At 38.3% G+C, this 14,191-nt stretch overlaps 1 protein-coding gene across 5 annotated transcripts in view; it reads left to right on the top strand.

Annotated features, from left to right (window-relative positions):
- The window catches only part of RAPGEF4 (Rap guanine nucleotide exchange factor 4), a 199,934-nt gene that overhangs the window by 145,485 nt on the left and 40,258 nt on the right, over nucleotides 1–14,191 (top strand). For all 5 annotated transcript variants that reach the window (XM_060779179.2, XM_060779194.2, XM_060779186.2 and 2 more), the window contains 5 exons: nucleotides 3,903–3,987; nucleotides 4,472–4,532; nucleotides 6,013–6,089; nucleotides 7,668–7,814; nucleotides 9,185–9,294. In XM_060779179.2, coding sequence (XP_060635162.2) covers nucleotides 3,903–3,987; nucleotides 4,472–4,532; nucleotides 6,013–6,089; nucleotides 7,668–7,814; nucleotides 9,185–9,294 — 480 coding nt within the window. The remainder of the gene's footprint in view (nucleotides 1–3,902; nucleotides 3,988–4,471; nucleotides 4,533–6,012; nucleotides 6,090–7,667; nucleotides 7,815–9,184; nucleotides 9,295–14,191) is intronic.

Raw genomic sequence — 14,191 nt, 5'->3', positions numbered from 1 at the left:
TCTGTTAATCCCACAAACGAACATTACATTTTTATTTATATAGATTGATAAACAAAGTACCTATATGCTGAATACATGAGATTTGGGAGTAATGCAACTGTGTTACTTTTAAAGAAGTCGACTTATTTTTTTCTCTTGAGAACATGATTTAAAGGCAAATATATTTTAAGGGAGAGTAGATCTTTTTGGGCAACTAAAAGGAACATTTCTGAAACTCTGCTATATCTATATCTATATCTATATCTATATCTATATCTATATCTATATGAGATAGTGAATGCCATTTCCCCCAAAGGTTATGACTCTAGCGGGTCATGCCATAGAGGTTATGGCATCATTTTTTCTAACTAGGTCATCTCTTTCCAAAGACCATAAAATCTCCCAAAGGTACTGGAGATTTCCATTTTCCAAAAAGCAGTTCAAACAATGTTTAATACTGGACAATATAGCTTATTATTTTGCTTTTATTACTTTTGCTGATATAGCATGCTCTTTTGCTTTTACTGAGTCATATTTCTCTGTAATTAAAGTATTCGGTATCTCAAAATGTATTGAAACAATAAAGGTAACCCAAATTTGTTTAGGGTGCACGTTATAGAAAAAAATCCCAAATAAAAGCTCAACACAAAAAATTCTGCCATTATCTGAATGTCATACTTTATACAAATCATTCTGGAAGGCACTTTTCAGTCCCAGAAAGCTTGACTTTTTGCACACCCACCATGAGATATTTATAAATCAGAAATTACTTAAAAAAAAAAACCTTTTCATTCAAAGTATTCCAATTAGGAACCACAGAACTGCAGGAGAAAATCTCCTTTGAAGGTCTGGATCCAGAAAAGTTTAGCAAATTTGTTACTGTTGCACTTGATGAAATATACTTTTTCTTGTCAGATCTGTAAAGGTAAAGTCACTTGACGTTTCATATGACCTTTTTGGAGCTACTTCTATTTAAATGAGAATTTCCAGCCCACTTCTTTCTGGCAAAGATGAAATGCTATAACTGCTGAGTGAAAAAGATTGCCAGGTAGTGCCACAAACCCTTTCTCTCTCCCTCTCTTTCTCCCTTATAAATAATTTATACAGTCTGTTGAACAGAACAGAAGGAGCTTCACACATATTCCAATTTAGCGTCATTCTCTAGACTGACACAAAGTTTCTTGACTTCTGAAATATCCCATAGCTAATTCAGTTATTTTGCAAAACTTGTGTCAATATACACCACCTCAAAAAAAAATCTAAATCAAGCCCAATATCAAGAAACTGATGTACTAAACCAAAGGCCTTTCCGGATCAGGATCTATCTCCAAAAGTGTCATGCTTATAGAAGAATCATTGTACTATTAGATCTGTAACACAAGGACAAAAAACAAAAATAGTTGTGGATGAGATGACATCCATTCTGTTTCTTGCATTTGTTGTTGTGTGTCTTCAAGTTGGTGGCCCTAAAGCGAACCTGTCACAAGGTTGTCTTGGCAAGATTTTTAAAGAGGGTATTTGTCATTTTTAAGAGTGTGATTTGCTGAAGTTCACGAGCAGATCTTGTTGGTTGTTGTGGGTTTTTCGGGCTGTGTGGCCATGTTCTAGAAGCATTCTCTCCTGATGTTTCGCCTGCATCTATGACAGGCATCCTCAGAGGTTGTGAGGTCTGTTGGAAAAAAATATGGGAGACTGGTAAGACATACATATGAGGGGCTGGGGAAAGAGATTTTGGCATCTTCATATGCCTTGCAAAAGCAGAATGTATTACTTTCAAGTAAGCAAAATATACAGTTTAGTATAATCTCTGCAGATCTCATCTGGTTTTGGCACAAAAGCTTTCTTCCTCTGGTTGTTTACTGGAAAACATATGCCACACTGCTTATTATTATTCTTTGTTAAAAAAAGAAAAGTAGGATCCCTTGCAAATTGAACTGAACTAAAGTGTTTGCTCACCACTGGCATTAGAGCATTAGTAGAAATAAATTATCCATATGTTGCTTAAGTTTCTATAGTTGTGTTAAGCAGCAAGTATATTTTCTTTCTCTTTGTCTTGTGGGTTACAGCATCTCATTTATTTCAAGAATATTGGCTGCTGGTTGAGGTTGGGACAAAGGACATTACATTAAAGAGCATTGTGGAAGTAGGATAAATGATCTTAGAGATACCCACAGTCATTCATTCTTGGCTAGTTCTGTGAAGCTAGTGTCTGGATAACTACAGCCCTTTCTACACTGTCCTTATATCCCAGGATCTGATCCCAGATTATCTGCTTTGTACTGGATTATATGAGCCTCCACTGCCATATAATCTGAGAAAAGCAGATAATCTGGGATCAGATCCTGGGATATAGGACAGTGTAGGAGGGGCCTACATATTATTTTATCATGTCTCTAAGTTTAAATCAATTCATTAATTGTTTAAACACTTTAAATTGCTATTTGACCTATCAAATATTTGTAAAATAGAATAATAGAACCACAGAGTTGGAAGAGAACTCATGGGCCATCCAGTCCAACCCTCTGCCAAGAACGAGGAAAATTGCATTCAAAGCACTCCTGACAGAATGGCCATCCAACCTCTGTTTAAAAGCCTCAAAAGAAGGAGCCTCCACCATACTCCGGGGCAGAGAGTTCCACTGCTGAACAGCTCTCACAGTCAGGAAGTTCTTCCTAATGTTCAGATGGAATCTCCTTTCTTGTAATTTGAAGCCATTGTTCTGCGTCCTAGTCTCCAGGGCAGCAGAAAACAAGCTTGCTCCCTCCTCCCTGTGACTTCCTCTTACATGCCCAGCTCTTTAAGATGCTCCTCATAGGAGTTGTTCTTCAGACCCTTGATAATTTTAGTCACCCTCCTCTGGACACATTCCAGCTTGTCAATATCCCTCTTCAATTGTGGTGCCTAGAATTGGACACAGTATTCCAGGTGTGGTCCAATCAAGACAGACTTCCCTGGATCTATAGTTTAACTAGTTATTTAACCTAACAATAACAATAAAACTATATATATATATATATATATATATCTCCCCGAAGGAACTCAGTACAGTTTCCAAACATAAAAAGCAAACATTCAGTGCCTGAACATAGTAACAATACACCCATAATAATGAAAATTGACAAACAAACATATAAAAGCAAATTATAACTTAACAACTAAAATTAAATGAAAAATGCAACCTATTATATCAGACATGAAACAAAACAAACATCAAACAGAACCTGGTATACTTTGGTTATTTGAACCAGAGCCACCAAGTGTGCATAATATTGTTTGTGGATGATGGGAATCATATTCCCATATATCGGGGAGTTTGGTTTGAATACCCCCCCCCCTTTCTCATTAGATAAAAAACTGAAGAGTATGATTTTGATCAGGAAAATAAGGCCAGGAGAGGACTGATAACTTCAATTTCTGAAGTATTGTTTGGTCTATTAAAAGAAATAGCAGCCTCTTCACAGCTGCATTATACCAAACAGTTGATAAATGCAATAACAAAATTCTCACTTTTTCATAAAGCCTTTTTCTGAAAGTACTAGTGAGAGATGTTAACTGAGTGATTATAATATGTTGCCTTGTTTTGCAGCGCATGGATTTGGGGACAAAATATTCACAAAGCAGCATACATGTAAATAAATAATATAGGATAAATTATGAGATGGTGCTATGAATTAATACCTTGTATTGTCAAAGGCTTTCATGGCTGGAATCACCGTACTGTAACATGGCCATATAGCCCGGAAAAACCTACAACAACCCAATTAATACCTTTTCAGGATACATATGAAAGAAGACTCATGCTCTTTTATATGCAAGTCTTGTTTTAATATTGATCACCTCCTTTTTATATCACCAAGCAGTATACTTAAAATCATTCAGCTTATGGTGTTCTTTTTACTTTGTGTGTGTGTGTGTCATCACAGGCCTGGCCAAAGAACCGTAGATGACCTAGAGATTATATATGAAGAGCTTCTGCACATAAAGGCTTTATCTCATCTTTCAACAACGGTAAGCCATCTATATAAGATTTATTTTCAGATAAAATAAATAAGTAGATCTGACCTGACTTCTGGCTACTTCTGAATATAGGGGTACCGTGGTGATATCTACCCTACCTTATGCTGTGCTGGCCTCTTTGCCCTCGGGTTTTATTTCCATCTTATTATCAAACTTGCAAGTCATTCATTATTTCTTGGAAGAAATGTTGGTTCTATAAAATTTGTTATCTGGAACTTTCAGCTAAAATCGCACAACGCATTTCCCGGAGACCTGTTTTCTGAGTAATTTTCCCTCTTTCAGTTCACACTAAATATAACAATGAATGAACCTTCCTGAAGGTCCTGTGTTCTTTTATGGTGGATTTAGTAACTGGTGCCTTGTTTTAATACACCTTCCACCCTTTCCTTTCGCTCTGCTTTTGATGTGGTTACATGCAACCACACACAATATGGATGCCAACAATTATTATATTTACTCTTTGTCTTCCTTCAAGGTAAAACGGGAGTTAGCAGGCGTTCTAGTGTTTGAATCACACCCCAAAGCAGGAACAGTCTGTAAGTAAAATCGATTTTTAAAATAATGTTATACTTATGTATAGGACTGAGGTAAAAACTTATTGCATTTCTCCTGATAATTCTGAATGAGAGAAAAAAATAGAAATATTATTAGGAAAATTGGGAGATCTGATGTAGAGTTTGAAATGTATGCATGGAAAAGAAACAATGGGTTGATATTTCTAATTTTGTCCAGGGAGAAATTGGAAATGTGTTGGAAATTCTTAATTTCCATATTTTTATCCTTCCATATTTGTTCAGAAGTCCTAGTGATCTTAATGGCCTTTGCTTTTCAATAAATTTACATGCAATATAATGCACTTGTTGTAGAACAGGTTGTCTTTTCAAATTGTTGATAGGAGATACAAATTTAAGTGGTTCCTGTGCAACAACAGCAAAAATAGAACTTTTTAAATGCGGAGAAAACAATGCCACTTCTCTACTGTCATATAATCCATATTATCAGAGGAGAGTATCTGCTTTGAACTGGATTATATGAGTCTACACTGCCATATAATCCAGTTCAAACAGATAATCTGGATTTTACATGAAGGAGCTTCATACCGTAGGGAGAGAGGTTCTAACTCCTCCCTGGTATACTAATTACATTTCTTGTGGGTGTAGTTGTTGTGTGCCTTCACGTCAATCTTGATTTATACAGACCCTGTCATAGGTTTTTCATAGGGCAAAATTGGCTTCCTCTTAAGATGAGAAAATGTGCCTTGTCCAGTGGCTTTTTATGGCTGAGCTGGGATCTAAAACTTAACTACTATGCTGTGGAATCACTGCTATAGTATTAAACCATGGCAGTTAAACTGGGATCAAACAGCATTTTTTCTACAGTGTAGATGCACCCTTTGGTTTCTAGGAGTCCTACATCAGAACCTCAACAACTATACAGACAGACCTCAAGTTACGAATTAGATAGATTGGGTAGGTTTGTTCTTAAATTGAACTTGTATGTAAGTCAGAGTAGGTACATTTTTAAGTGTAACTCCAGCCAAATATATATCTTTTAAAGATTTGAATAGCATAGGGAAGGGGTAACACCCCTGTGGTGTTTGGTTCGTACCCCTATTCAGAAGATTTCGTTTCTGTCCCTGTGATAATTGGATTTTGCAAAATTTGGGTTGTTGTGGAAACAAGAACTGGTGAGCAAGCTTCAGTGGAGACTCCTTTTTCCCATGATAACTTGCCCTTCCAGGGGGTAGATTTCTCTCCCTGTTGCTTCACCCCCTTTCTTAACTATGAGTGGCTTGTAAGTAGGATGTTTGTAACTCAGGGACTGCCTGTGCCACACTAGCTCCATGAGCCAGGAAAATTAGAAATTGTGTTCATCCATTGTTATTTTATTGAACACTGCCCTGAGACCTGATAATGAGTGGGATTCAAATATTTAAATAAATCAGTAGATAAATATTAAATGTTCATTAAATTTTCACTGTGCCTTCATTTTTTCCCCTCCCCTGGTATTCTGTAGTGTTTAATCAGGGAGAAGAAGGAACCTCATGGTACATTATTCTAAAGGGATCAGTAAATGTAGTCATCTATGGCAAGGTACTGTCTTCTTTATATTTTATATTTCTTTGATTGTACAGTACAATATATGTATGTGGATGTATGCACACTGTACTCTACCACAACTTGTTCAATTTAAATCAAGATGGCCTGAGCCTTAGAAGCCACAGCAATGGTAGAAGATGCTTTGTATGTGGAAAATCCCATGGGCAGCCCCTTGGCACTTCAAATTAAAAGGGACATCCTGGTGCCCTGGGAATCCAGTTTCTAAATCCAGATTATCTGCTTTGATCTGAATTGTATGAGACTGGTTCTTCACTGCTCTATCTCTCATATAATCCAGTTCAAAGCAAATAATCTGCTATCAGTTCCTGGTATATACGGATGAGTAGATCCAGCCAAAGAATTGTGTAATATGTTTTGTTGCAAAATGTTAAGGACTACAGCTCATTTCACCAGATGCATCTTTAAAACCCTTTATTGTATCTAACATTATTGCTTACAGAAAATCCTTAAAAGACAAGATAGAAGAAATATACCTAAAATAAGTAAAATATTTTGTTTAGTGTTGAGAAATAATAATAATAATAAATCAGACTGACAGAGTTTTGGAGCACAATACTCCTGACCTCACGAGCATGTTAAAAAGCAAAGTATGTATAGTCGATGTTGCAATCCCAGGCGATAACAAGATTGAAGAGAAACAACAGGAAAAGCTGAAACGATATGAGGATTTAAAGATTGAATTGCAAAGACTGGCACAAGCCAGTAAAGGTGGTCCCAGTGGTGATCGGCACACTGGGTGCAGTGCCTACAAACCTTGGCTTGTACTTAAACACAATCAGTGCTGACAAAATTACCATCTGCCAGCTGCAGAAGGCCATCTTGCTGGGATCTGCACTCATTATTCACCGATACATCACACAGTCCTAGACACTTGGGAAGTGTCCGACGTGTGATCCAATACAACAGCCAGCAGAGTGATCTTATCTGCTGTGGACTCATCTTGTTGTGTTTCAAATAATAATAATAACTTTATTATTATATCCCGCCACCATCTCCCCGAAGGGACTCAGGGTGGCTTACATGGGAACCATGCCCAACATAGACAAAATTACAAGGTAAATGCAATTAAAATCATATAACAGATAAACAGCATAAACAATTAAAACCAGAAATGGCTAGTTTCTATAAATTCATCTGAATGAGACATGAATTAAATCTGTAGTCTGATAAATAGGCCAACATACACATCAGGGACTGGCAGTTGCTCATAAATGCCTATTATTCAACCAAATTGATTTTTTAAAATATTGACTGATAAACAAACACTGAAAAAATAGAAACTTGGCTTCATTAGTGGAGCCAGACATTTGTCTGTCTTTGCATCAAACTTCATAGAACAAATCCTATTATTTCTTTGCCTGTGTTTTTCTGTAGCATTAGTAATAACCAGCTGCCATGTATTGTTATCCCACCATTATTTGAACTGTTGAGTTTCTGCCAGATGCATTTATTATAGTATTTGGCTTCAAAATCCAGTGTTTACAAATTGAAGTGTCAATGCAACAAATTCTTAATGATGATTTCGCTGTTGTTGGTTATTGTTTCTTTCAGGGTGTGGTGTGTACTCTACATGAAGGTGATGATTTTGGCAAGTTGGCATTAGTGAATGATGCTCCAAGAGCAGCTTCCATTGTCCTCAGAGAAGACAACTGCCATTTCTTGAGAGTGGACAAGGAAGACTTTAACAGGATACTCCGGGTAAGTCAGCTGGGAAGGCACCTATCCATGTGCATCACTCATCCCGAAGTGTGTGCTGCAGGACTGGGGAGATGGTGGCATTTCCAAATGTTGTTCAGTTCCAATTCCCACTAACCCTGGCCATCCTAGCCAATGGGGAAAAATTGAAACCCAGTTTTGAACCCTGAAAATAAAAATCTGAAAAGAAACAATCATTGCCCTTTGAGCCCTGATAAAAAAAGATGAGTATAACAGCTTGGTCTCAATGTAGGAAACTGAATATATAGGAAAACAAATCACACATGCTAGGAAGATTGTGAAAAAATATTTTTGTGGAATTTAAGCAGCCTAACTGACCGCAAGGAAGCTAAACCAGGCATTGGCAAACTTCGACCCCCGTGATGTGACTTTAACTCCCACAATTCCTATAACAGCCTACCAGCTGTTAGGAATTGTGGGAGTTGAAGTCCAAAAATACCTGGAGGGGTGAAGTTTGCCTATGCCTAGGCTAAACCTTACATGCACCAAATCCTTTCTGATCTTGAGAGCTAAGCAGGGTAAATTCTGGTTAGTATTTGAATGGGATGCCACCAATGAATACCATATATTTCAGAGGAGAAATTGGCAAACCACCTTTGAGGCCCCTTCCACATTTCCATATGATCCATTATCAAAGCAGATAGTCCTATTATCTGCTTTGAATTGAATAATATGAGTCTACACTTCCATATAATCCATTTCAAAGCAGATGATCTGGATTTTATATGGGACTGTAGAAGGGGCCTGAATTTTCTTGCCTAAGAAAACCCTATGAAATTCATAAAGTTGCACATACACAGAATTGAACACAGTATTGTGGTCCATGGTTTTGACTCAAGGAAGATTAGTGACAGCCATTTAAATCCATGAATTAAGTTAGTTCCAAATTGTGATTGACTTATCTATTAATGCCAATGGGTTGAAAATACACCCCTTTCTCCAAATTGGGTCACATATCTCTCCTCAACATAGTAATATAAAAGCATGGCCTTTCAGAGTTCCCTCAGTGTTGGAAAGCCTTATGTATTTCATTGCTTTGGGTCCTAGCAAATGCTTCTTCTATGACAATGTCCCTTCAGCAGAGTTTTGTTCAAAAGTCACTCTCACTGAAATGTCTATAGAAGGGGAGAAGCTTTTTGCCAATCCTCCATTCTAAATGAGATGTAGAGAAGGAAATTTGTGGGAAACTGCTTCTCCCTCCATAACTTCTTCCAATGGAAGCATCATCTTGACTGTAGTCAAGATAAAAGTAGATCTTCCATATATGGAGCATTAGATAAGTCCAATGGTTCAAGCCATTGTTTCAGGATTTGTTTGTATCTACTGCATTAATTATTCAAATTGGCTTTCAGGATGTTGAAGCAAACACAGTGCGACTTAAGGAGCACGAGCAGGATGTCTTGGTGCTAGAGAAGATCCCAGCAGGAAGCAGAACTTCTAATCAAGGAAATGCTCAGCCCAAGTATGTTTTCCTTCTATAACACTCAAGCTAGGCTATGATTAATGTTTGATTTTCGGTAACAGATTGTGTGTTTTTTCTCTCTATGAAGGAATTCAGTATACCACATTAGAAAATATGTGATCTGCTAGTCAAAATTGATGCAAGTTACAAGCCTTGGAACTTTCAAACACATTAACTTTAATGTTTCCACAGTCTATTCTATATGAGGTTCAAATCTCCACTTGAGCATGGAAACACATTGCATGACCTTGTGCAAGTCAAATTTTCTCAGCCTAAAAAGAAGGCAAGGGCAACCTTTCCCCTTGAATAAATCTTGTCATCATAAGATTCGCTTAGGGTTGGGGCCCCCGGTGGCACAGTGAGTTAAAGCATTGAGCTGCTGAACTTGTTGACCGAAAGGTCACAGAATCAAATTCGGGGAGCGGCGTGAGCTCCTGCTGTCAGCTCCAGCTCCTGCCAACCTAGCAGTTTGAAAACATGCAAATGTGAGCAGATCAATAGGTGCCGCTCCATCGGGAAGGTAACGGCACTCCATGCAGTCATGCCGGCAACATGACCATGGAGGTGTCTATGGATAACACCGGCTCTTCAGCTTAGAATGGAGATGAGCACCAACCCCCAGAATCAGACATGACTGCACTTAATGTCAGGGGAAAACCTTTACTTTTACTAGGGTTGTTGTAAATCGGAGAAGACTTGATGGACCACAACAGTACATTTTCCTTTGCTTTTGGTCCACTTAAATTACTTAACATATAATACATCCTAATTTTCTCCAGATCTGAGGGGGAAATCACAGCAAGAGAGTGTGCCCACACAGGAGTTTTCCCTGATTGCCATTGTGCTGCTTCTTTCATGGAACCACACTTCAGTTGTCCTGAATATAACAAGCACTGGCATCTCTCTTAGACTGCTGGCAGGGAATCAAGTTCCCAGTTTTGTGAGAAATTCCACTCCATCCTCCTTCAACTACATCTAACTGAAGGAGTCCCCTCCATCTCTCATTCTTCTTTCTCCGAGGTTCCAGGGATGAAGGATAGTTCTTTTCTTTACTATTTTAGTCATGTGGACATTGGAGCTAGTACTAGCCTCATGATTTCCTTTGTCCTTGATCTTAATCAATCTTCATCGCAATCTGGGATTCGACTGCACACTTTAGATAGCCTAAGGATCTATTTCCTGCACGACAGATTATTCTTCCAAAGTGCAATGCATAAAGAAAAATAGATTGAAAGAATAGATTGAATTGCTTCGTAGTGTTTGAAGATTCAGAGCTGTCCATCATTTGGTTCCCCAAACTCTGCAGACTATGCCATCCATTTCCCCAAAGCTTCTACAAGTGGTCATATATTATGTTTTTGTGTTTAAACCCCTCTCTTGTTAGATTTTCCAATCCAGACTTCTTCACAGATACTATAAACTTGATCGATAGCTCTTTGATTCTTTGCAAATGCCATCTGTCCTGATTTCTCTATTTTCATTCTTCAAGTTACAGACAGTCCCCAAGTTACGAACAAGATAGATTCTGTAGAATTGTTTTTAAGTTGGATTTGTTTGTAAGCTGGAACAGGTTAATTTTTAAGTGTCACTCCGTCTGTCTGTCTATCTATCTATCTATCTATCTATCTATCTATAGATGAATGTCACTGTGATAATCAGATTTTGAAAAATTTGCCTTGTGGAAACAAGGGTTAGTCAGAAAGCTTCAGTGGAGACTCCTTTTCCCCATGATAACTCTTTCAGGTGTGGATTTCCCTTCTGAGGGATAGATTCCTCTCACTTCCGGTTGTCTCACCCCATGTTCTTAACTATGAGTCGTTTGTAAGTCAGATGTTTGCAGCTCGGGGACTGCCTGTATTTGGAGAAAGTGCCTTACACTTTATTAAGCATTTTTATCTCTTCTAATGAGTCGTGTCTTCTTACGGTATATCCAAAGTACCACATAATTGGTTTAGTTATCTTGGCTTCTATGGAAATGTTAGACTTAGTTTGATTTTTGACATCAACATCATCATTATTGCAAGGCCATGGTACCTGTAGAAGTCTCTGTCACCATCATATTTCAAATGATGTATCTACTCCCAGTTCATGTTTGTTTTCAAGCAGATCAATATGCTTCCTATTATCTTTGATCTCTCCATTTTTATTTTATACATTGTACATTCAGGTCCTGAATACCACAACCCACTTTCTTCTTTAGTCTCACTGTCATGGCCCTTGTTGGCTTATCTGTCATTTAGCATGGCACTCACATGATTTTTTCAATGTCAACTTTCCAGGAACAGACTAAACATAAGGCAACCTTCTAATGTAATGTATTTTTCCCACAGGTTTTCTCCCATGTGCTAAACGGAATATGTACATTCATGTGCAGTGCATCTCATCCAGATTGGGCTTATTCCTTTGGATATTTCTTCTACTTCTCATCCAGTTAGAAACAGATTTTTTGTATCACCCCATATTCCACTGCCGGATTAGATAGAACTTGAATTGAATGTGTGGGTGGACTTAATATCCTTTTATCATTTACCCATACTCGGTATGGAATCTCTGAAATCCACCTTAATTTCCATTTTCATAGTACAAAATTATATTGATTCTGTATCAAGAAATGTTATGGCTTTCTCTTAATTACAGTGCTGAGAATTCTGTTTGAGATTTGAAGCCTTCTCCTGGAAAACCTATCATACCCAAGGCTCCCTGGCTCTTAAACAGGCTTCATTGTATTATCTTGATACATTCTCACACCCAAAATGCTCAGCACAGAAAACATGAAGAAATAAAGAAGGCAAAAAGACATAATCAAACAACCTTTCATTCACCAGCTGTCCTTACCATGTATCATCCACATGGGATGTGGAAAGGGTTTCTTTTGGACTACAGTGGCCAGAATTAGCCCTGCTAGTGTAGGATTCTGGGAATTGTAATCCAAGAAGGTAACTCACCCTTTCCCCCAGTTTTGATTTATATAAACATCACAACACATGGGACATGTGCTAGCTTCTTTTATTTTGGAAATGGTAAAAGATCAGGGAAGTCTCAACTTAGCAACACATGGCCTGAATAAAAAAATGGAGGTCACTCCTTGGTCTCATCTCATTTCACCATCTCTGCTGAGCCCCATCGTAAAGAGATGTTCTGGAAGAGTTAACTAAAGATTTGTGCACCAACTACCTCTTCATGGGCATTCACAACCTCTCTCTTAACTGACTGATCTCTTGCAGAGTACAGCTTCCAACTAGTCTTCAGGCACTGCACACCACTTCCACTATTTCATTTTTACTTTCATATTCAAAGTACAGCAATCCCAACTCTCTCTGTCTCTTTCCCCCTCTCCCCACCGACTTTCTGTGCTTTACTCCCCAAGATACCCAGTTAGTCTCTTTGCAAGGATGATCACTTGGCTTAACAAGGGTTTGCGTTCTTGGGACATCAATACAGCTCTTCCCAAAGGGCTGGCAGGGAAGAGAACTGTGTGATGGCCACAGCTCAAAGTACGGAGAAGCTCCCAGGAGCTCAGTTCCATTACTTATTTCTCAGCAGGCACTTTTTTCTTTCTTTTTTTGGAGGTAGGGGGAGATTTCCCATTCTTTGCTTTTCTGCTTGAATACACTGAAATGATGCAAAATTGTAAGAACTAAATGGTATATTAAAAGAAACTGATTTACTAGGAAAGGAAATAGGAGAGTTTGATGGACGTTCCTATTTCTCAATATCACCTGAACTGTGGCAGTTCCATCCTCAAATTAGAAGGTTGCCAGGTGTGAACAAGCCCCTTTTTAGTGATGCCTCCAACAGTGACTTTTTTTTTTTAGAAAACGTTTGGGTAAAAATTCAGAGAGGAAGCTAGAAGGTATGGCTTGTAGGTATCCTGTTCCATAACTCAGAACAATTTTAGTCATTATATTAATCCTTTTCAACATTTTTGTTTTTGTATTCTCAGTCAGGGAGTCAGTTTACTTGGTCCTACCATAAATCATAATTTGCCTATTGCCTCTTCTTTTTGAATTCGCTCCATGGTGAAATCAGATATAAGAGATAATAAGCAAATATGCTGATAAGAAAAATGGACAGAGAATCAAAAGCAAACTGTATGAAACATCTCAAGAAGACTTAGTGGTTCTCAACCTGTGGGTCCCTAGGTGTTTTCGCCTACAACTCCCAGAAATCCCAGCCGTTAGGATTTCTGGGAGTTTAAGGCCAAAATATTTGGGGACCCACAGGTTGAGAACCACTAACTTAGTCGCTCAAGTTGTAAGGAATTTTGGCATGCTGACTGTTTATAATCCTAGCTGACTCCAATAATATGGTGGCACAATGGGTTAAACCCTTGTGCCAGCTGGACTACTGACCTGAAGGTTGGGTTGCTGATCTGAAGGTTGCCGGTTCGAATCCACGAGACAGGATGAGTTCCCGTCTGTCAACTCTAGCTTGCGGGGACATGAGAAGCCTCCCAGCAGGATGGTAACACATCCAGACGTCCCCTGGGTAATGTCTCCATAGACAGCTAATTCTCTTACTCCAGAAGCGACTTGCAGGTCACTTCTGACACAATAAAAAAGTTATCAAATTGTCAAAATACCTATACAGCCCTTTGTGGGAGGGCTCTGTTTTTAATAATACCACTCAATTGGGCATTGTCTTGTGACAGATATTTGATATCTGTCACAATTTCCCCCATTTCTCTGCTGTCACAAGACAGTTCTCAGTTCAGTGATATTATTAACAAGAGAGCCTACAAAGGGTTGTATAGGTATTGCTGACAATATGATAACTGCCCCCATATTGCTGGGGTCAGTGAGGATTAGAAAAAGAATAGGCTATTTTTCCTATTCTTCTTGACTTGTGTATTAGTTGGTAACAACAGGATCACTCACACATTTATTTATTAGTTTAG

This window comes from Anolis sagrei, chromosome 1 (assembly GCF_037176765.1).
Source record: "Anolis sagrei isolate rAnoSag1 chromosome 1, rAnoSag1.mat, whole genome shotgun sequence".
In the NCBI taxonomy this organism is placed as follows: Eukaryota; Metazoa; Chordata; class Lepidosauria; order Squamata; family Dactyloidae; genus Anolis; species Anolis sagrei.
The sequence above is the reverse complement of the archived record's forward strand: the minus strand, read 5'-3'. Positions and strand labels throughout refer to the sequence as shown.